The 21,771-nt window shown below is 42.5% G+C and overlaps 1 protein-coding gene across 2 annotated transcripts in view; it reads left to right on the forward strand.

Annotated features, from left to right (window-relative positions):
• WWC2 (WW and C2 domain containing 2) overlaps positions 1–21,771 on the forward strand; it is a 245,839-nt gene that overhangs the window by 207,981 nt on the left and 16,087 nt on the right. For both annotated transcript variants that reach the window (XM_077279557.1, XM_077279558.1), the window contains 4 exons: positions 9,739–9,862; positions 12,292–12,363; positions 13,914–13,997; positions 20,865–21,057. In XM_077279557.1, coding sequence (XP_077135672.1) covers positions 9,739–9,862; positions 12,292–12,363; positions 13,914–13,997; positions 20,865–21,057 — 473 coding nt within the window. The remainder of the gene's footprint in view (positions 1–9,738; positions 9,863–12,291; positions 12,364–13,913; positions 13,998–20,864; positions 21,058–21,771) is intronic.

Here is a 21,771-nt window from a genome sequence, read left to right on the forward strand (position 1 = left end):
TTTTTTTTGTCAATCTTTCCTTACTTTCATAAACACCGATCATCTCGACCACAAATTACCAGTAAAATGAAGTGTGACGTCGCAAAAAAAAAAATCACAGAATCACAGGGATGTGTTGAAGTGGTCCAGAGTTATTACCTCATAAAAGGACACATGTCAGATTTTAAAAATATGGCTCGGTCCTTAAGGGGGGTTAAAGGGAATATCTTGGTAGGATCTACCCTCCTAAGCAGTCAATATGGGCATGTAGGTCATAGAAAGCTGAATGAATATAGTGGTATCTTGATATCGGATAATATCTTTATGTAAATGAGCTGCTGTTAACATCTATGGGCCAGACATGTAACGGCTGACAGTCTACTCTCCTGAGCTACATGTCTCACACCGGTAACATCTCCTTTCATTTAGAATGTGCTCTAGATTCCCAGGGAAATTGGTGTCAGGCTCATAGATATTGACATCTCGTTTACGTATTAAGAAAAACATAGGTTTCTCTCGAACGAATCATCAGATCGATTGATATCAGGGTGTCATTTTATTTAGCTTTCTATGACCTGCATAGCAGCAGCACCAAGTGGCACTTAATTTTGATTCGAGCGCTTTATCTGCTCAGGACTGGGCAGGTATAACATTTTCAGAGCGTTTACGGTGTTTACTAAGCCTCTGAGCATTGTCTGTGAGTTTCCGGTGTAGGCGTGGGGTAACTACAGCATTACCTTACGTCTTTTATCAGAAACGCATGTAGGCAGCTGGCAATGGAGGGAATATCTTGAGGGGAAGAGAGAAGTTAGGGTTAAGGTACCTTCACACTAAACGACTTTACAACGATATCGCTAGCGATCCGTGACGTTGCAGCGTCCTGGATAGCGATATTGTTGTGTTTGACAGGCAGCAGCGATCAGGATCCCGCTGTGAGATCGCTGGTCGTTGCTGAAAGTCCAGAACTTTATTTCGTCGCTGGATCTCCCGCTGACATCGCTGAATCGGTGTGTGTGACACCGATCCAGCGATGTCTTCACTGGTAACCAGGGTAAACATCGGGTTACTAAGCGCAGGGCCGCGCTTAGTAACCCGATGTTTACCCTGGTTACCATTGTAAAAGTAAAAAAAAAACACATACTCACATTCCGGTGCCCGGCGTCCGCTTCCCTGCACTCCTCCTGCATCCTGTGTAAGTGCCGGCCGTAAAGCAGCGCGGTGACGTCACCACTCTGCTCTGTGGGAGATGCCGGAGATGTTCGGCGCTGAGACAGGATGCAGGAGGAGTGCAGGGAAGCAGACGCCGGGCACCGGAATGTGAGTATGTGGGGTTTTTTTTTACTTTTACAATGGTAACCAGGGTAAACATAGGATTTACTGCGGATCCGCAGCAGATTTTTCCGCGCAGAAATGCTGCAGATCCGCGCTGTGATGTACAGTATAATGTTATTCAATGGGATTAAAAAAAAGCTGTGCAGATGGTGCGGAACAATCAGTGCAGAATTGCTGCGGATTTCAAAGAAGTGCATGTCACTTCTTTTGTGTGGGTCTGCAGCGTTTCTGCACCCCTCCATGATAAAAATCCGCAGTGGCAAAAACCGCAGAAAATCCGCACAAAATCCGCATCAATTCTGCATAAAAACCACACACAATCAGCATAAAAACCGTGGCAAATCCGCGGCTGCGGATTCTGCCAGGAGATGCGGATTTTGTGCCGAAAATTCTGCACCTCTTTTCCTACGTGTGCACATAGCCTTATACTCCCTTTTAGTGCCACTGTTGAGTATATTACTATACATTACTCCACATGTATAGGTTCTCTTTAACTTCAGATAGACAAAAGTACCTATGTAATCTTGAGCTGTACCGTGTCTTCCTCGGCATTCACTGAAAAACCTCTCTTGATTTATTTCCGATGTTTGCCCACAGTGTTAAAGGAAAGTCGGCCAAATCCGCAGATTTTGGTGTCATTGGCCAGGTGTAGTTTAGGGTGCCTGGCCCTTTATTCTGAATAGCGGCTGCGAGAGGCGTCTGGCAGCTTATTCTTCTTTCCTGGAGCCCGGCATGCATATCTATAGGGGAAGCCGAAAAATAGCAGTCTACCAAACGAATCATTTGGCTGACAGCTATAGGATGTGTACAGGCAGATTTAACACCTTGCATCACCCGTTTTGAGTGCTCCTCATTTCTAGTGGCGTATTGTACTATTATTATTTCCCATAATCCGCCCGTTGTTGTGACAGTCATTAGTTCTCTTGCATTGTAGAAAATGTTTGGAATCTTTCTAATGCCAAATTGTCATTGCGCCATTGAGTCTCCTATTTCATTCACCCACTTTTTGTCTTTTATAAAAGGCTTTGTGGGCGACTCCATTTCTCCTGCCTTTGAGTACATGGAAATGCAGTATGTCTGGGCTGTTTAAGATCTCGTAGGTCTGTCATTTAGATTTGCCCATCTAATGATCTAATTAGAGTGGAAATATCCGAGGTATGTAGTGTTATGCAAATACAAACAAGCGAAGACTGGGAAACTGAGGTTGTTAGCGATTCTCGCCTGCTAAGCCGCAGTTTTGAAAACCAGTATCACTTTGAGACGGAAAAAAAAATTTGCAGCTTGATTTCTCATTGAAAGTGCCCCCTACTGCACGGAAACTGTGTGAATTTAATCCTTCAGCTTATTTGGGATAATTTGTGTCTTCACAGAAAAAAAAAATTCACAAAAAACAGGTCTTTAAGTAGAAACTGTATCCTGTATCGCTCTGCCATCTAGTGGTCCGCACCAAGGGTTGGCGCTTTCTAGTTCACTGGCAGAATCTCCGAGCAGCATACCGCTCTGGCATAAATTAAGAGACCACCACATCCAAACCCTGTCAGGGGCAGCACAATCTCCAGACATGAGCCCCATTGGAAACCTCTGGAATGTAATCAAGAGGATGATGGATGGTCACAAGCCACCAAACAAAGAACTGCTTACATTTTTGTGCCATAAGCAGTGTGAACGACTGGTGGAAAGCATGCCAAGATGCATGAAAGCTGTCATGAAAAATCATGGTTATTCCACAAAATATTGATTTCTGAACTCATCCTGAGTTAAAACATTAGTATTGTTGTTTCTAAATGATTATGAACTTGTTTTCTTTGCATTATTTGAGGTCTGAAAGCACTGGGATTTTTTTTTAATTTTGACCATTTCTCCTTTTCAGAAAAAAACAAACAATATTTATTGCTTGGAAATTCGGAGACATGTTGTCAGAAGTTTATAGACTAAAAGAACAATTTACATTTTACTCAAAAATATACCTATAAAGAGACAAATCAGACAAACTGAACATTTTGCAGTGGTCTCTTACTTTTTGCCAGAGCTCTATAAACCGTATTCATAGTGTAGCATTTCTGCTTTCCCAACCGAACAATCTGACATGGATCTTCTATGTTTTATATACAGTTGTGGGCAAGTGTTTTGAGACTGACCCAAATTTTGTTTTTCACAAAGTTTACTGCTTTAGGCCTCTTAAACACGTCCAGATAATTCCGGTACCGGAGAAATTGGTACCGGAGTTATCCGTGTAGGTGTGTCTGTGTGCTCACGCGGCACATCAGTGTGGCACACGTGCGGCATCCAGGTGCTGCCTGAGGACCACACGGACCGTGCAAGGAGAGACAGCGCTACACTAAGCGCTGTCCCCCCTGTGTGGTGCTGAAGGCGGCATTCATCTCTTCTCCCCCGCAGGAGAGAAGACATTAAAGATCAAGTTTTTATTTTTTGTGAAGAATAAAGTTTGCATGTGACCCCCGCCTCCCACCCCCAGTGCGCCGCCCGGCCCCTTGCAGAAGAAATACTCACCCAGCTCCCACGATGTCTCCAATCTCCTCTCAGCGCCGGCAGCCTGTCCTGTGTGAGCGGTCACGTGGGACCGCTCATTACAGTGAGGAATATGCACATATTCCTCACTGTAATGAGCGGTCCCACGTGACCGCTCACACAGGACAAGGGGCCAGCGCTGAGAGGAGAGTGGAGACATCGCGGGAGCTGGGTGAGTGTTTCTTCTGCAAGGGGCCGGGCGGCGCACTGGGGGTGGGAGGCTGGGGTCACATGCAAACTTTATTTTTCACAAAAAATGACAAAAACTTGATCTTTCATCTCTTCTCTCTTGCGGGGGAGAAGAGATGAATGCCGCCTTCAGCACCACACAGGGGGGACAGCGCTTAGTGTAGCGCTGTCTCTCCTGCGGGCGGTACGTGCACACGGAGGAGAGTGCACACTGTTCTCCGTGTGCACGTGTGCAGGACGTATTGCTGTACGTGCTGCCGGAAAAAAACTGACATGTCTACGTGTTTTGCACACAGACATACGGTCCGTGTGAAAACACGCACATGTGCAGAAACACATAGATTCTAATGTGTCTACGTGTGTCAGTGTCTCCGGTACGTGAGAAAACTGTCACTACACGTACCGGAGACACTGACATGTGAAAGAGGCCTTAGTGTTTTTAGATGTTTGTCGGATGTTTCACTGGTTACTGAAGCATAGATTTTGACACCTCTATTGACCAATTTATCAAGTTTATATAAAGAGTTAAGATTTACATCATTGACCGTTAATTTTCTTGACTTCATCCTGGCAGCCGGATTTCTGCACCATTGCAAATCCTGACAGATGATCTCCCGTTCTTACCTAATCAATGCTTGGAGTTTATCACAATTTTTGCATCTTTGTTTGTTCACCCAATTTTTAAGGATTGGCCACAGGTTCTCAATGAGACTGAGATCTGGGGGGTTTCCTGGCCGTAGACCCAAAATTTAAATGTTTTGTTCACTGAGTCACCTGATTATCACTTTTGCCTTATGACCTTGTCTCCATCGTGTTGGAAAAAGCCTTGTTCATCACCAAATTTCTCCTGGGGCGTTAGGAGATGTTTACACACCATTCTTTATTCCTGTCTTTGTTTTCAGGCAAAATTGTGAAAGCGCAGGCTCTTAGCTGAAAAGCAACCCTAAACATGAATGTTCTCAGTATGCAAGAAATGAAATTCCTAAAGTTAAAGATGACACATTTCCTTTGTATTTTAGACAAAAAATATATTTTTTTTCATCTTTTACATTTTAAAGAGAACCTGTCCCCTCGTTTTGCCGCTATAAGATGCAGCCACCGCTTTCGGGGCTTATCTACAGCATTCTGTAATGCTGTAGATAAGCCCCCGGTCTGACCTGAAAGAGAAGGAAAACAAGTTTTTTTTATATACTCACCCGAAGCAGTCTGGTCCGATGGGTGTCACAGGTCCCGGGTCCAGTGCAAAAAAGTAACAGCATCCCATCCAGGTGATGAAAGATTAAAAAAAGCTTTGTTCTGCCATGATGCAACGTTTCAACCATTATAGGTCTTTATCAAGCATGTGGAAATGTGTCATCTTTAACTTTAGCCATTTTAGAGATAATTTTATCTTGAGCTTGCTTAACAGTTCACAAGAACAGTCATTTTGTCCAAGGGTGCCAAAACTTTTAGATGCCACTATATGGTAGCACACACCTTTTCTTCTCCAAAGAATCATTCATCCAGATGCCCCAAACAGTCCTGTAATTTGATTGTATTTTGAAGACGCTTGAAATTCATCACATCATTTTTCATAACAGTCTAGAGTTAAATGGGTATTCCCATCTTCAAGATCCTATCCCAATATGTAGTAGTTGTAATAATAATTTTTTAAGTGTTTGTTCTACAGTGTTTAATAAAGATTCTTGTAATTTTTTACTTGGCATCTGTTTCCTATGTATTTATAGGTATTGTATTTAATGTGGAAGTGCCATTAATGACTAGGCCAACTTTTGTTTATTTTGTTCTCCAATTAGAAATGTAGCATAGTTTTTCTGATTTGCTATGTCTATTTCCTCATGTGCAGGCATTGCAGGGCCTTAGGAATCTATGGTTACGTCCACTAGCAACTAGCTGTCACTATATCAGTGGTCATAACCATGGATACCTAAGGTCCTGCAATGCCTGCGCATGAGGAAACAGACACGGTTAATAAGAAAAACTATACTATATTTCTAACTGGAGGTATTTGCGAATGTTATTTTTATATATTTTTCAGTGGGTATACACCAAATAGATCTGCAAAAACAGGAATGTTCTTGCCAAAATATATATGTACAATATTATTTTCTTTTAGATAAGTTGGTCTCTTGTTGCTAAGTTAGGACAGAGGAGGAATCACTATTAATAAAATCCAATTTTTGAAAAAAATATTCATGCGGTTAGTGCTTGTAAAATTCGACGTGAGTACGTAAACATAGGATTTTGGAATCTACAGTATATATATAATTGTCTAAGGGTTTTTCTGTCTGTCCTGGAAATCCCGCGTCTCTGATTGGTCGAGGCCGCCTGGGCAGAACTTTAGAGCTGTGTTGCGATAAGGGAATGTAAAAGTGCATCTCTTATTGGGATTTGGGGGGTTGCTTTAATATTTGCCAAAACAAATACTAGCATACACTAATTATAGACTAATCCTTTTTGTTTCAAGCACCTTAGAGTAAGTGCACAATAGGCGTTTTTTCAGCATATTTTTTAATACAAATTTTCAGCTGCTTTTTACAGTACCAGCTATGTCTGAGATTTTCAGAAATCTCATGCACACAGCTTGGTTTTTTTGTCATCAGGATTTTGTGCTTTGCTTGTTTTTTTGCACAATGGAGCATATCACCACTTTCATGGTTTTTCTGGCGTTTTATTCAGTGTTTTTCACCCATTGAATTGAATGGGTGGTGAAAAAAAACGCTGAAAATCTGCAGCAAAAACAGTTATAAAGAATAAGTAAATTAAAGCTCTTATTGAGTTATGCTTCAGTGGACACAACTCTAATGAAAAAGAGCTGGATAAATCACTGCCCGAGTCCAGGCCCTCATTCAGGTTTGCTGGGTTCTCCTGGGCCGTTAGAGGAGCTTCTTAGGGGTAGCGACATTCCTGTTATTGGCGAGTTCTCCAACTTCTGGTATCTGCGTCCTCCATATTGTTCCTTCATGTGGTATTAAATTAAACTGTTGCTACTACTGGGAAGCGCCATGTAATCCAATGTGTAAAACCATTGGGCGCCATTGTTTTAGCGGTGACAGGACTGCACGATAACTTGTGTACAGAGTGTTAACCATTACAAGGTGACTATACGTGGATCTTTTTTTCCTACCAGTAGTGGAAGACGGGCTACCGTTGGTAAGACGCAAGTCATAGTGACTGTCAAGTCCTCCCAGAGTCAGCGTCTGTCATTGCCAGAGTTTCAGAATGTCTAAACATATTCCTCTGGGTAATCAATAAATCATGTCACCACCTTCAGCCCATTGCACAGGGACATATAAAAAGCTGCTTTTTCATTGAAAGGGAGAAAAATCAGCATTCTTCTGTTATACCTTTAAAAAGGACATTCAGCAATCAAATCGGCAACCTAAAGGCAGGAAACTTTAAACATCTTAACAAGATGTAAGGATTGCGCTCAGAAGGGAGCACAGTGCATTTCTCGCTGGTGGATGAAAGCCCCTCTTGGAATGTCAAAATTGTGTCTTTAAATAAAGACTTTTGGCACGCTGCGGGGGGCCAGCCTGTGAATGTGGGTTACAGATGAAAATAAACGAGGTGCAGCTCATGGTGGAATACAGTTATTGGGAAAATAAAGGCTTCTTTTGACAAGTGTAGATGTAACCAACGGGGAGGTTTTTTGAGTGTTTGTGTTTTTAAATAAAATGATAATCCTTTGTAATGGAGTAAAGAGAGTTTAAAGGAAGTTGCTGAACTCCCAAAGCGATTAAAAAAATGATATTAGTAAAATATGTTCTGACACCAGTCCACAACAATTTAGCTTGTTTTTCTTCATAGTATGAAGAAACCTAGAAATTTTAGATTATGTATCAAACTACAGTTTTCTGATCATTGTAGTCCTGCACCTCTATCATTTGATGTCATGAAAGCCAAATACCTAACTTTTGCTCCAACCTGGAATGTCTCTAAAACTGTGATTGTCCTGAGACTTTTGCATGATTCCATTGTCACAACTGCCCCTCCCCTATCCCCATTTTTTTGAATTGTGTGACATTCTTGGAAGTAAACCTATATGCCAGGCTTTGGTTTCTCGTTTTTAAAGAAGTATTCCCATTGTTAAGATAAACCATCACTTCATGATTTTTGATGGTTTGACCTCTGTGACCCAAACCAAGATTGAGAATGAAGGGATGCACTGCTCGAATATAGGGCAGTAGCCCTTTAATGATTCTCCAAGTTTCCTATGGTCTGTGTGGTTCAAGGGGTAGTCTCCAGTTCTTAAATTGCTTTAGTTAGACAGCATGAGAATAAGCAAGTTTGCAGTTAACTTGCTTTTTCTGTCTGCTGTCATTCTCCTGCAATGAGAGATTTTATTTTTTATAGTGTTTTGCCGGTTCCCATGTCCCCGACCTCTAGCCTCGCAGAGTGCACAGTAGTTTCATTCCAAGAGAGGGGGTTAAGAGTGCTTTCAGATTTCGTTGTATCTCCGTTGGGGTATAAATCTGACATCACCTTCAAAATGCAGTCTGCACGTATGCGCCGCCGGGGTCTATAGACTGTAATGGTTATGGCGGATTGAACGTGTGCTGTGCCGTGCACTTTTTTCTGGAGTGTACTCCTACCAGAGGTGGACACTCAGACGCAGTCTACTATGTTTGGTTGTCTGCCTATTCTAAGCGTACACTCCTGAATATTATGGTATATTATATTATAGTATATTATAAGGCAGGGCGCATGTCTGCTCTGCTGTCACCATCAGCCTATTTCTCCATCGGCGCATGCGTGCATCCGTATCAGTTTTGCTGGGGGATTTTGGATGTATGCCCCGACGGGGATATAGAACACAATGTGAAAGCACTCTTAAGTTTTAACATCCCAGTCCGCTTCCCAGCCCGTTGATTTCCTATACAGCAGTTGGTTGCTTACCTCCCTCCTTTCTCATTGGTCTTCTGAAGAGATGCAGCTATAAATCACTAGCCAACCAGCTTTCACAGCAGGTCTCCTAATCGGAGTACTCTGCTATAGCCTTCCAGAACTGCTTACTCAAATGCAGTAACCTCTGTCAATACAGAGATAGCAGTGTACACTCGGGAGCAAACCATTGACGGTGGCTGAATGTGTTAGGGTATGTTTCCACGGTCAGTAAATGCTGCGTACATCCACATCGTCCAACCTGCAGCGACCAGATGTTACAGCATAGTGGATGAGATTTCAAGAAATCCCATGTCCACTATGCGTGCACCGTCACCAGTGGCTTACCTGCAGAGACGGACATGCGGCTCGTCTTTCCAGACCGCAGCATGTCTATTTATCTTGCGGAGATGCAAGTCTCTGCTAAATAAATATCACCCGTACAATGTATTGGGTGTGGTGTTTCCGCACGGTTCAATACACATTCGAAATCACCTGCGTTCAAAAGCCGGTAGCTCTTTGGGCGCAGCGAACATGTGCTGCCTCCAAAGCGCTGCCTATTACTGAACGTCTGCACATATCCTTAAGGAGAACTATAAAGCCTAGTGCAAGTTCTGCTATAAGTGACAGCTCTGGTGAATAGAACTTAGCAATTGTAGGAAAAGCTGCCCTGCTAGAAAACAGGAGTGAGGAAACTAAGGAGACTGCATGGCTCTGAGCTGCTCATGAGACAACTTGAGAATACTTTAGCTATAAGCCTTATTTACAGAAGTGTAAGTTGGCTGATCTCCAAAGAGCTTTATTTACTTGTATTTTTCTCTACAGATGTTGACTTTACCAGAAAGTCCACATGTGACATGCAGGAAGGGAAGACGTCCTGTGTTTCGGCTGCAGTGTCTGACGAGTCTGTTGCGGGAGATAGTGGTGTATATGAAGCATGCATAAAACCGTAAGTGAATGCTGACTTCTGCATGCTCCATTTTGTGACCGATAATGCTCAAAATGTTCTCATCATCTCTAGCCTTAACTATGGGGAAATACTTTCTTTTAAAGAGTGTAAATTTATTAATGTAACTTTTGTAATATCTCTCATTAAGGCTACCTTCACACTAGCGTCGGGCTCGGCCCGTCGCAGTGTGTCGGGCCGACGTTCCCGACGCTAGCGTTGTCTCCGCCGCACAACGGGGGCAGCGGATGCATTTTTCCAGCGCATCCGCTGCCCCATTGTGAGGTGCGGGGAAGTGCGGGGAGGTGGGGGCGGAGTTCCGGCCGCGCATGCGCGGTCGGAAAAAGCGGACCGTCGTGAGCAAAAAACGTTACATGTAGCGTTTTTTGCTCCCGACGGTCCGCCACTGCACGACGCATCCGTCGCACGACGGGTGCAACGTGTGGCAATCCGTCACAATGCGTCGCTTAATGTTAATCAATGGTGAAAAAACGCATCCTGCAAACACTTTTGCAGGATGCGTTTTTTCGGCAAAACGACGCATTGTGACGGAATGCAGTTAACGCTAGTGTGAAAGTAGTCTAAGAGAAATCTGTTTTTGTCTTCCTGGACTAATCTTTATTCTTTACTAATCATTCACAATATTCCCAATTCACAGGTAAAATCAATATTAAGTCAAAAAAGATTTTCCCATTACTGAGAGAAATAAGTTTGTGATCATACATTTCTGTGGAGAACTGTAACTGTTGTTGAGAACTTATTTTTTTTTTAAAATACACTAAAAATATGCATAAGCTTTTCCTCCTAGAATGTTAAGAGATGCATATAGGCGCACTTATTGCCAATGTGCGTGCATAAACTGAATTGGTATAAAAACGAGTTATATATGGTAATTGTGGCGCATATATATACCCCATTTGTTGTTGAGAACTCTCATCCGTATGTCTGTCTATAGCTTCTCCCCTCCATAGAGTTCTAAAAGCACCAACTGCCATCTCCTATCTCAATAATGAGAAAATCTGTCTTCACGCTCAATTCATGGGTAATATCTGTATTCAGTGGTTAGTCTCTCATTTTCATGTGTGCTATTGATTCATGAAATAATTAAAATGACAGATAATCGTTAAGCATGATGAAAGTGTTAAACATATCATCTGTTCTGATAACAATCTGAAGTTGGTTTTGAAAGCAAAAAATCTATTCCGATTGGAGACTGGACCGTTAAAGCCCATCTAGATGGACATAGAATTCAATCAGCCCTTGTAAACATGCCGACAATCATTGGATCATTGGAGCCAGATAATGGGTAAAAGCTCACTCATCCGATGATTGGAGAGTTTGTGCGGCATACAAATCATTGTTTTCATGTGCACTACGCTCCATGTAAAGAGCGAATGTGCTGTTGATACCATGCTGCTGTATGGGGACAGGATGATATATTAACAATTAGGCTGTGTGCACACGTTCAGGTTTTTTCGCGATAAAAACGCTATAAAAACTCATTAAAAACGCATGCATTATGCATTCTATCATTTAGAATGCATTCTGCATGTTTTGTGCACATGGATGCGTTTTTTTCCGCAAAAAAACGCATCGCGGTAAAAAAATGAGCATGTTCATTAATATTGCGGTTTTTCTGCGTTTTTCCCGCATTTCTATGCATCTGGGAGAAAACGTACAAAAAACGCGTCAAAAACGCATAAAAAAACGCATGCGGATTTCTGGCAGAAATTTCCGTTTTTTTGTCAGGAAAACTTCTGCAAGAAATCCTGACGTGTGCACATACCCTTAGGCTGTGTGCACACGTTGCTGATTTTTTGCAGTTTTTTTGCGTTTTTTCCCGATAAAAACGCTATAAAACTGCAAAAAAACAGCATACAATATGCATCCCATCATTTAGAATGAATTCCGCATGTTTTGTGCACATGATGCGTTTTTTTCTGCGATAAAAAACGCAGCATGTTCATTAATTTTGCATTTTTTTTGCGGATTTCCCACTATAAAATGCATTGGGAAATGTCCGGAAAAAAACGCATCAAAAACGCGCAAAAAACGCATGCAGATTTCTTGCAGAAAATGTCAGGTTTTTCTCAGGAATTTTCTGCAAGAATTCCTGAACGTGTGCACATAGCCTTAATGTATTCCATCCAGCTTTAGTTGCGCCATGTGAACAGGCAGGCAAACAAGTACCAATAGACTTGCACTCAATAACGGGTGGAAATGAGCCCATTTAGACTGGCTTTCATCACTTTTCCCTCACTATTCGTGAAAGCTTAGATTAGGGAAACTGATGGGAGAGCGATTATTGACTTACCTGCTGCCACTTGTCACTGTTACTCACCAGTTTCTTTCATATTTGTGCTTCATTGTGGATAGCTCGTCTCTCTGTTGAAACCTTGTACATTTTACAGCATTCTCTATTTGTTTCCCAGGCCTTGTGAAGATGCTGCATTTATTGAAGATTATCCAGTGTTCTCGGTAGCAGAGGTGCAGTTAACGCTAAGGTAAAAAAAAAAAATGTTCATGTCTGTCTTGTGATTTATTCTCAAATGAAGAATAAGTCTTCTATTTTACCACATTCTTCAGAATGCTCATAGAACGATCCAATTTAAGGGCCTGATAAATGTCTACCCCAGGGATGCAAAATGTTTTGTTTGGTGTCAGGGCTACATTATTTTGAGCATTTAATTCAATATGCTTATTTAAAGAATCTTTGAAGGGAAAAAAATATATATATTAGAATCTGCTTCTAAATCTTCACCCTCCAAAAATACTGAGGAGTCAATAGGTAAGCATGCACATGGCTCTACAACAGACTTGCTGCCTAATGTTTCACAACTCCAATATACTCCAGTGGACAGAGTCTTATGCACAGGAGGTCACTTTTCTAATTCATATACTCCTTCCTGGAGTACCACATGGGGCAGAAGACCCCATTCTCCTGATGTGAGGCATCTAGAGATGTCTACACTGTGTGCCGTCACTACCTGCCAGTCCCTGCTCCTCAGCTGCTTGTTCTGTGTGGCTACCCACATATAATTAAGGGCACTCTGTCAGCAGGTTTTTGGCTATTTTAATGTGAGAGTAGCATAATATAGGACAGGAGACCCTGATTCCAGGGATGTCACTTATTAGGCTGTGTGCTGTAGTGTCAATACAATCAGTATTTTATCAGCAGGAGATTAACACTACAGGACTATATCTCACGTGCCAGACAGCCAGGATAATCTATGTAACCCCATCCCCCCACTATAGATTATCAGCTTGCTGACATGTACACTGGAAGCTGCCGGTCCGAGGTGTGGGCCTGGTTATACACAGCCAAAAAGCCTTAGCTCTGTTATATCTACATTAGAGAAAACGAATACATCACTGGATTCAGGCTTTCTTGCCCTATGTTATGCTGTTTTCAGATTATATAGCAAAACCCTGCTGACAGATTCCGTGTAAAATTTCAGACAAGCATTTTTTGTGTTCATATTAGTTGGGGCCACTCAGAACGGCATTGCGAGTACAGGATAGAAGCTTTATGGTGACTTTAACTAAAGCCTCATACACCTCAGATGGCTGCCGGCGGTTAGATACTTCGGCAGATGGTTCAGCCAACGTCCATCTCGCCGACGCACAGGAACGCTTGTTCGGCCGAGCGCTCCTGTTCTCTATGAGAAAAACCTATTTACTGTCGGCCTATTTCTGTGAGAACAATACGATCAGCCGTCCAAAATCGGACATACCCAATCGACATCTCTCCCGATGATCAGGTGGCCAACACCACCGTACTCTTTAAATTAATGGTGGCCAAACCTGTCGGCTGACATTAATCTGTGTGTTTGGTTTTGCAACATAATGAACTCCAAAGCCCCCCCCCCCAAAGATTGCTTCAGCGAGAGCAAGGCCTCCACAGTTTATCACCACTAGTGTCATAAGTGACTCTTCAGCTGCTTCTCTCCGATAGTTGGTGGAGGCCTCCCGATTAGAGAAACGTTCAGGTACACTACATTTCAAATTATTTTTTAATCTGTACCGTTCAGAAGTTCTTTTCTTATTTCTTTAGATACGATCCTGGAAATTCCAGCTTTGTGATAATTATTGGAGAGACGAGGAACCATGCATCTCGAGTCCAGTACTGCTCCAAAGTGTAAGTTTACAGATCCAGCCTCGTCTTTCCTTGGCTGGCAAACAGCGTTGCAAAGAAATGATTCCTTAAGGAGTATTACAATGGAAAGTTCGTTTTACTTCCAGAAGTTCCCTTTAAATATTGAGTGTATGTAATGTATGGAGAAAATGTAATTAAAGGGAACCTGTCACCCCATTTTTCCGTATGAGATAAAAATACTGTTAAATAGGGCCTGAGCTGTGCATTACAACAGTGTATTTTGTGGACCCCGATTCCCCACCTATGCTGCCGAAATACGTTACCAAAGTAGCCGTTTTCGCCTGTCAATCAGGCTGGTCTGGTCAGATGGGCGTGGTGTCTTCCCCCAGATCTTGCTTAGTTTTCCATTGGTGGCGTAGTGGTTTGCGCATGCCCAAGTCCAGAATCCACTGCACAGGGGAGGGAAAAGAGCGCGATCTGCGCTATTCCCCTGGTGATCGGTGGGGGCGGCCATCTTCCTGTGGCCGCGCGTGCGCAGATCGAGCGCTCTGCTGCCCGGGGCTTCAGGAAAATGGCCACGGGATGCCGCGCGTGCGCAGATGGAGATCGCGGCGGCCATTTTCCTGAAGCAGAGTTCGCATCTCGGCAGCATAGGTGGGGAATCGGGGTCCACAAAATACACTATTGTAATGCACAGCTCAGGCCCTATTTAACAGTATTTTTATCTCATATGGAAAAAAACGGGGTGGCAGGTTCCCTTTAAACCAGTGTGGTCAGGAGGTTATTAACCACCCAGCACCAAAACACTTATTAATGTAGTTTGTCATTCACGGCGCAGTTTGACTATAGAGGTGGCATCTGTTCGCTTTGACTACTTCTTCAACAACCTTCAGAAACAGAGCAAGTGCGTTCCCTTCATGAGCAGAGTTGAAGGAAAAAAATCCTCTCAAGTACTAAGTGCTTTGTGTTGCGTTGGATATCTTAAGTTCAAAGGGTGGAAAGCATATACAATAGAGACTGCTGTTATGGTTGATGTCTGATTTATCTCTTTCATCTTAGTATTGCCTTTCTTGATTGCAGCTACACATGCTTTTTTCTTGGGGATTAGAAGTCTTGTAAGCACTTTTAAGCATATAAAAGTAATAGGAACTGAAAATGACATTTTATATTAACCACATCTTTATTTACGTGGCTGGAGGAGCCTTGCTGTGATAACTGGACCTTTATGAACCCCAAATATTTAGAGTTTTACTTTTGTTTTTTTTGTTTTTTTTCTTTGCTGTGTATATGCAGGGGTTAATAGGTAATGTATAATCATTTTACAGTAAAAGTGGATACCTTGCCTAGTTTCCTCTCTAGTGCACTTCTGGTCAGTTTGGGCAGAAACTCCTTAGTTTTGAAATTCTCTCTTGGACTATTTAAAGAGGGATGAGGGGGTGTTGGCCATATTGGTTATGTATGTGACACCTGCTCTTATTTCTCAAAAATGTAAAAGGTTTATCCATAATATTTTCATTTAAAATACAAAGTTTCTTAATGCAGTGAAGAGAACATGGAAAGTATTTATACAGTGTGTGTGTGTGTAGATACAGATCTCTATCTACACATGCATGCATGCGTACATACACTGCTCAAAAAAATAAAGGGAACACTTAAACAACATAATATAACTCCAAGTAAATCAAACTGTCCACTTAGGAAGCAACATTGTTCGACAATCAATTTCACATGCTGTTGTGCAAATGGAATAGACAACAAATGGAAATTATTGGCAATTATCAAGACACACTCAATAAAGGAGTGGTTTTGCAGGTGAGGAACATAGACCACATCTCGGTACCAATGCTTTCTGGCTGATGTTGTGGTCACTTTTGAATGTTGGTTGTGCTTTCACACTCGTCGTAACATGAGACAGACTGTACAACCCACACAAGTGGCTCAGGTAGGACAGCTCATCCAGGATGACAGGCCAGTACACCAGGAGACGTGGAGGGGGCCATAGGAGGGCAACAACCCAGCAGCAGGAGTGCTACCTCAGCCTTTGTGCAAGGAGGAACAGGAGGAGTACTGCCAGAGCCCTGCAAAATGACCTCCAGCAGGCCACAAACATGCATGTGTCAGCACAAACTGTTAGAAACCGACTCCATGAGGATGGTCTGAGTGCCTGACGTCCACAGATGGGGGTTGTGCTCACAGCCCAACACCATGCAGGATGCTTGGCATTTGCTACAGAACACCAGGATTGGCAAATTCGCCACTGGCGCCCTGTGCTCTTCACAGATTAAAGCAGGTTCACACTGAGCACATGTGACAGACGTGACAGAGTCTGGAGACGCCGTGGAGAGCGATCTGCTGCCTGCAACATCCTTCAGCATACTGGTTTGGCGGTGGGTCAGTAATGGTGTGGGGTGGCATTTCTTTGGTGGGCCGCACAGCCCTTCATGTGCTCGCCAGAGGTAGCCTGACTGCCATTTAGGTACCGAGATGAGATCCTCAGATCCCTTGTGAGACCATAAGCTGGTGCTGTTGGCCCTAGGTTCCTCCTAATGCAGGACAATGCCAGAACTCATGTGGCTGGAGTGTGTCAGCAGTTCCTGCAAGATGAAGGAATTTAAGCTATGGACTGGCCCGCCTGTTCCCCAGACCTGAATCCGATTGAACACATCTGGACATCATCATGTCTCGCACCATCCACCAAAGTCACGTTGCACCACAGACTGTCCAGGAGTTGACGGATGCTTTAGGACAGGTCTGGGAGGAGATGCCTCAGGAGACCAACTGCCGCCTCATTAGGAGCATGCCCAGGCATTGTAGGGAGGCCATACAGGCACGTGGAGGCCACAAACACTACTGAGCATCATTTCTTTGTCTTGAGGCATTTCCACTGAAGATGGATCAGCCTGTAACTTCATTTTCCACTTTGATTTTGAGCATCATTCCAACTCCAGACCTCCGTAGGATATTCGTTTTGATTTACTTTGATAATTTTTAGGTTTTATTGTTCTTAACACATTCCACTATGTAATGAATAAAGATTTACAACTGGAATATTTCATTCTGTGATATCTAGGATGTGGGATTTTAGTGTTCCCTTTATTTTTTTGAGCAGTGTTAAGAACCTTTTGTAATCTAAATTAGTATAATATGGATAACACTTTTATATTTTAGTATAGAATAGTAAGTGTCACAGACATATGCAATATGGCCAACAGGCTCTCATTCCTCCTTACAGTCCAAGAGAGTGTTTCAAACATATAGGTTTTGGTTTGTCTGCCAGAACTGACTACGAGTGCAGAGAGGAAGCTAGGCAAGGTACCTGCCTGTTAGCAAAGCAACAGTTGAGGGAGTAGTCATAATCCCTGATTCATAGCTGTCCATGTATAATTTGTGTTTTCCCACACCTTTGACTACTAAGCCCAACATGACCAATGCTTTCAATGAATGACAGTATTCAGAATATTTGTCTACAAAACTACATATCAATCACCGCTACTCTTCCTGCTCTGCATTATATCTACATATTGGACATTTTCAATATGACCGGTTCCCTTTAATGCTTTTATTTGCAGTAATGCATGTACATTAGGAGGTTTGACAGTACTAGGATATTTACTCATGTGAAAAATCTATTGTAGGCTTTTAGGAGTATTCTCAATTTATTAAATAGCCTTAGTTAGCATAAAAATAAGCAAGTTTGCAATTGAGTTGCTTTTTCTATTTGCTGTCAATCAACAGCAATGAGAGCTTTTATCTATTAGTATACAGCTGGTTTCCATGGAGCTGCTTTTATAAAGCTTGCAAAATCACTAGATACTAGCGGGGCCTGCTTTCAGAGAAGTTCTCCTAATCAGGGCTCTCGCTGTCCTGAGCTGTCTGCTTATTGAAATTCCTTGTTTCTGTTTGTGACTACAGTGCTAGTAGTTTATGCTCAGAACAAACCACTGACAGCTGAATGTGTTACAGCAGAACGTGTGCTGAGCTTCATGATTCTACTCTGCTGCTCACCAGAGCTGTCAATCAAGTAGGAGAGCCCACCCACCATAAACAAGGAAGTGAGGAGACTGTAAGGCTATGTTCACATGTCCAGTAATCCTCCTTTAGAACTAATCCAGCAGCAATCTGTTGACAAAAGTTGTGCAGATACAACTTTTTCGTTTGTCTGCCAAAAACTGATTTCAACTGACTACTATTTTTTTTTTTAACATTTAAGGGTAAGTTCACACAGGGCGTTTTTGCTGCGTTTTTTTCTGCAGCAAAACCTGATCATCTTGGCAGGAAAATGCAGGTTTAGGTGCTTTTTTTTATGCATTTTTGCCGCTTTTTTGGTGCGTTTTCATGTGTTTTTTTTTCTCTTTGTGCATGCCAATAAAGTTGAGTGCACACAGAGAAAAAAAACAACTTCCTGCAGATAGATAGAATAGATAGAACGAATAGATCGATTGATAGAATAGATCGATTGATAGAATAGATCGATTGATAGAATAGATCGATTGATAGAATAGATCGATTGATAGAATAGATCGATTGATAGAATAGATCGATTGATAGAATAGATCGATTGATAGAATAGATCGATTGATAGAATAGATCGATTGATAGAATAGATCGATTGATAGAATAGATAGATTGATAGAATAGATAGATTGATAGAATAGATCGATTGATAGAATAGATAGATTGATAGAATAGATTGATTGATAGAATTGATAGATTGATAAAATAGATAGAATAGGTCGATACATTACCTGCGGTATCCTCTGCCCTGGCATTTTTCCAGAGGTTACCTCATGTCAGGCTGTGAGCGGGCACAGGCTCGGTGACGTCACTGCTAGTTGCTGAGCCTGCGCCCGTTGCGTCTCATTCATTCCCCAGTAGCTTCCAGCCGGGAGCGGTCGCATTAGCATCGCACCTGGTTGTAGCTTTATCTCCCCCAGATACTGTGTGGGACACTCGATATATCGGACTACGACGGATCAGGAAGTATACTTTCGCTTTTTTAATTTTATTTTTATTACAGAAGATCGAGGGCTTCGCTTTGGAATGGCAGAACAATAAAAAGATGGTCAAAGCTGTGTGGTGTTTTATTTCATTAAAAGACTTTCTTCTGCATGTGTGTGTGTTTATTTAACCCTTTAATTACTATAGGATTTGTAATGGATATGTGTCTTATTGATGCCTCTCCATTACTAAGCCGGCTTAATGTCACCTTACAATAACAAGGTGACATTAACCCCTCATTATCCCGCTTGCCACCACTACAGGGCAAGTGGGAAGAGCCAGGCAAAGCGCCAGAATTGGCGCATCTAATAGATGCGCCTTTTCTGGGCAGCTGCGGGCTGCTATTTTTAGGCTGGGGGGGGCCCATATCAATGGCCCCTTACCAGCAGAAAAACACCAGCCCCCAGCTGTCAGCTTTAGCAAGGCTGGTTGTCAAAAATGGGGGGACACCACGCCGTTATTTAAAATTTTTTATTTAACTTAAAAAAAAAAAAAAGCTTGAGGACCCCTCTATTCTTGTTAACTAGCATTGCTGAAGCTGACAGCAGGGGGCTGCAGCCCCAGCTGTGAGTTTTGTCTGGCTGCTTATCAAAATTAGGGGGGAACCCACGCCGGTTTTTTTTTTTTCATTATTTATAGCGCAGGAGCGGCAGATGAAAACTCCCATCCGCCGCTCCTGCTCTCAGTGTAATTAGCAGCTGTAGTCCCATCAGCTGACACCAGTGATCGGAGGTAAAGTTTACACCACCGATCACAGCTGAGCGCTCCCCGCTGTCTTCTGACAGCAGGGAGCCGCGGCCCTCTGACCGGCGGGGAGGATTTCACCACCTATCAGAAGCGGTGTTTGCCGCGCTGTCATGCATATGACAGCGTGTCAAACACTGTATTGTCGGACCCCCCATTCAAGTGAATGGGGTTCGCGTCCGCTCTGCTGGATGACAGGCTGTATGGACGCACCATGCAGCCTGCCATCTAGATGTAGCAGTGCCGAGCGTGACGTCACATCCGGCTCTCCTTGACTTTTCTTAAGCAAATACGCTGCAAGAAAAGTCAACCTAGCATATTTGCAGCGTTTTTTCATCACCCATTCAAGTCAAAGGGTGAAAAATGCTGAAAGAACGCAGCAAAAACGCTGAAAGAAGTGACATTCCCCATGTAAAAATAAACAACACTGCAAAGCACAAAATCCTGATCACACAAAAACCCAATGTGTGTGCATGAGATGTCTGAAATCTCATAGGCTTTGCTGGCATTGTAAACATTGGCTGAAAATTAGCATTAAAACCACAGCAAAAAACGCAGCAAAAGCGCCCTGTGTGAACTTACCCGAAGTCTGTGGAAAACTGATCCTTTAAATTGCTTTCCTCCCTTTTGAAAAGGATACTTGTTTTTGATTACTGGAGATGGAAACATAAATATTTACCAAATACTACTGGACATGTGAACTTTCAAGTAATCATCAATTTGAACCTGATCCACTAAGCAAACAACTGATTTTTTTTTTAAAATGGGAGAAAAACAGATGGCTATTTAAAGGATTAGTTTTCCACAGACTTCAATGTTAAAAAAAAATCTTTTTTCTATGGACTTGAATGTTTAGAAAATGTATCTAGTTGAAATCAGTATTTTTCAGGGGGATAAAGTTGTCTGTGCAATTTTTTTGGCAACTGTTTGCTGCTGGATATGTTGTGATGGATGATCACTGGACATGTGAACAAAGCCCAAGGAGACTGCATAGCTCTGAACTGCTTAAGGGGCAACTTGAGAATACTCCTGAAAATTAGTCCGCTCTAATGGGAAACCTCATCACTATGGACGATTCGCCAATGCAGTAACTGTTGTTGATATGGCGCATGTTAATAGACATAGGGAGGTTCTCGCTGAAGTCCCTTTTTTCTTCCTTCCATACAGCTATATGCGGATTGCTATTCTCCCATCTTCAAATGACATCAGCTGCCTCTTTAGGACCAAAGTGCACCCGGCCTCCGAATCTATACTGTTCAATGAGCTGTTCCGAGTGTCCGTATCACAAAGCGTTCTGCAGCAGAAGACTCTGAGAGTGGACGTCTGTTCGGCTGGAAGAAGCCATCAGGAGGAATGCTTGGTATGTGACTTGTATATCTGCTTGGTCTCTTCATATTTCTCTCAATCACCAAGAGTCCTTGAAATGTATTACTACTGGAGTGGATTTCTGTTTATGTATCTGTAGCTTACGGCGACTGTCAGCAGGACACTTCCTGAGGGTAAATATTGGAGACGTGGTGAAAGCAAACTCTTTAATCAAGTATCATTTAACGGAGCTAACAAAAATTCATTGAGCTACACAGCAGCGTTTCTTAATCAGGATGGTGTTCATCCAATATACAATGAAATCAGCACTTATAGAAATTGTCATTCATTCCATGCTGCTCATTGACAAGAATGGAAATGACGGCTAGGCTGTACTGAATAAATTATAAATGGACTTGGGGGACGTTTAGGAACATTGCCGACATATTGCTAGTGCCGCTTTGTAATTTTATAAGTGTTTCACTTGCAGCACAATGATTTTATCTCCAGTTAGAAAATATACAAAATATCAGTTTAGGCAGTAGCCGAAGCGTCCCGCAGCAGGGAGCGCTGTTACCACTTGTTTATACCAACTTTACTTTTTTTTCACTTGTGGTCCCTTTTCTTCTTCTACATAGTGGTAATAACATCACTTTGTAAGTAAAGCTGCCTCTTTATGGAGAACAAACAGGAGGTTCAGCAGATGTCTGTTTTAAGTTCCTCAACTGCTGCTTCTTAAAAGGAATGTCACTAGGTTTTTATTGCCTTA

This window comes from Ranitomeya variabilis, chromosome 1 (genome assembly GCF_051348905.1).
Source record: "Ranitomeya variabilis isolate aRanVar5 chromosome 1, aRanVar5.hap1, whole genome shotgun sequence".
NCBI lineage: Eukaryota > Metazoa > Chordata > Amphibia > Anura > Dendrobatidae > Ranitomeya > Ranitomeya variabilis.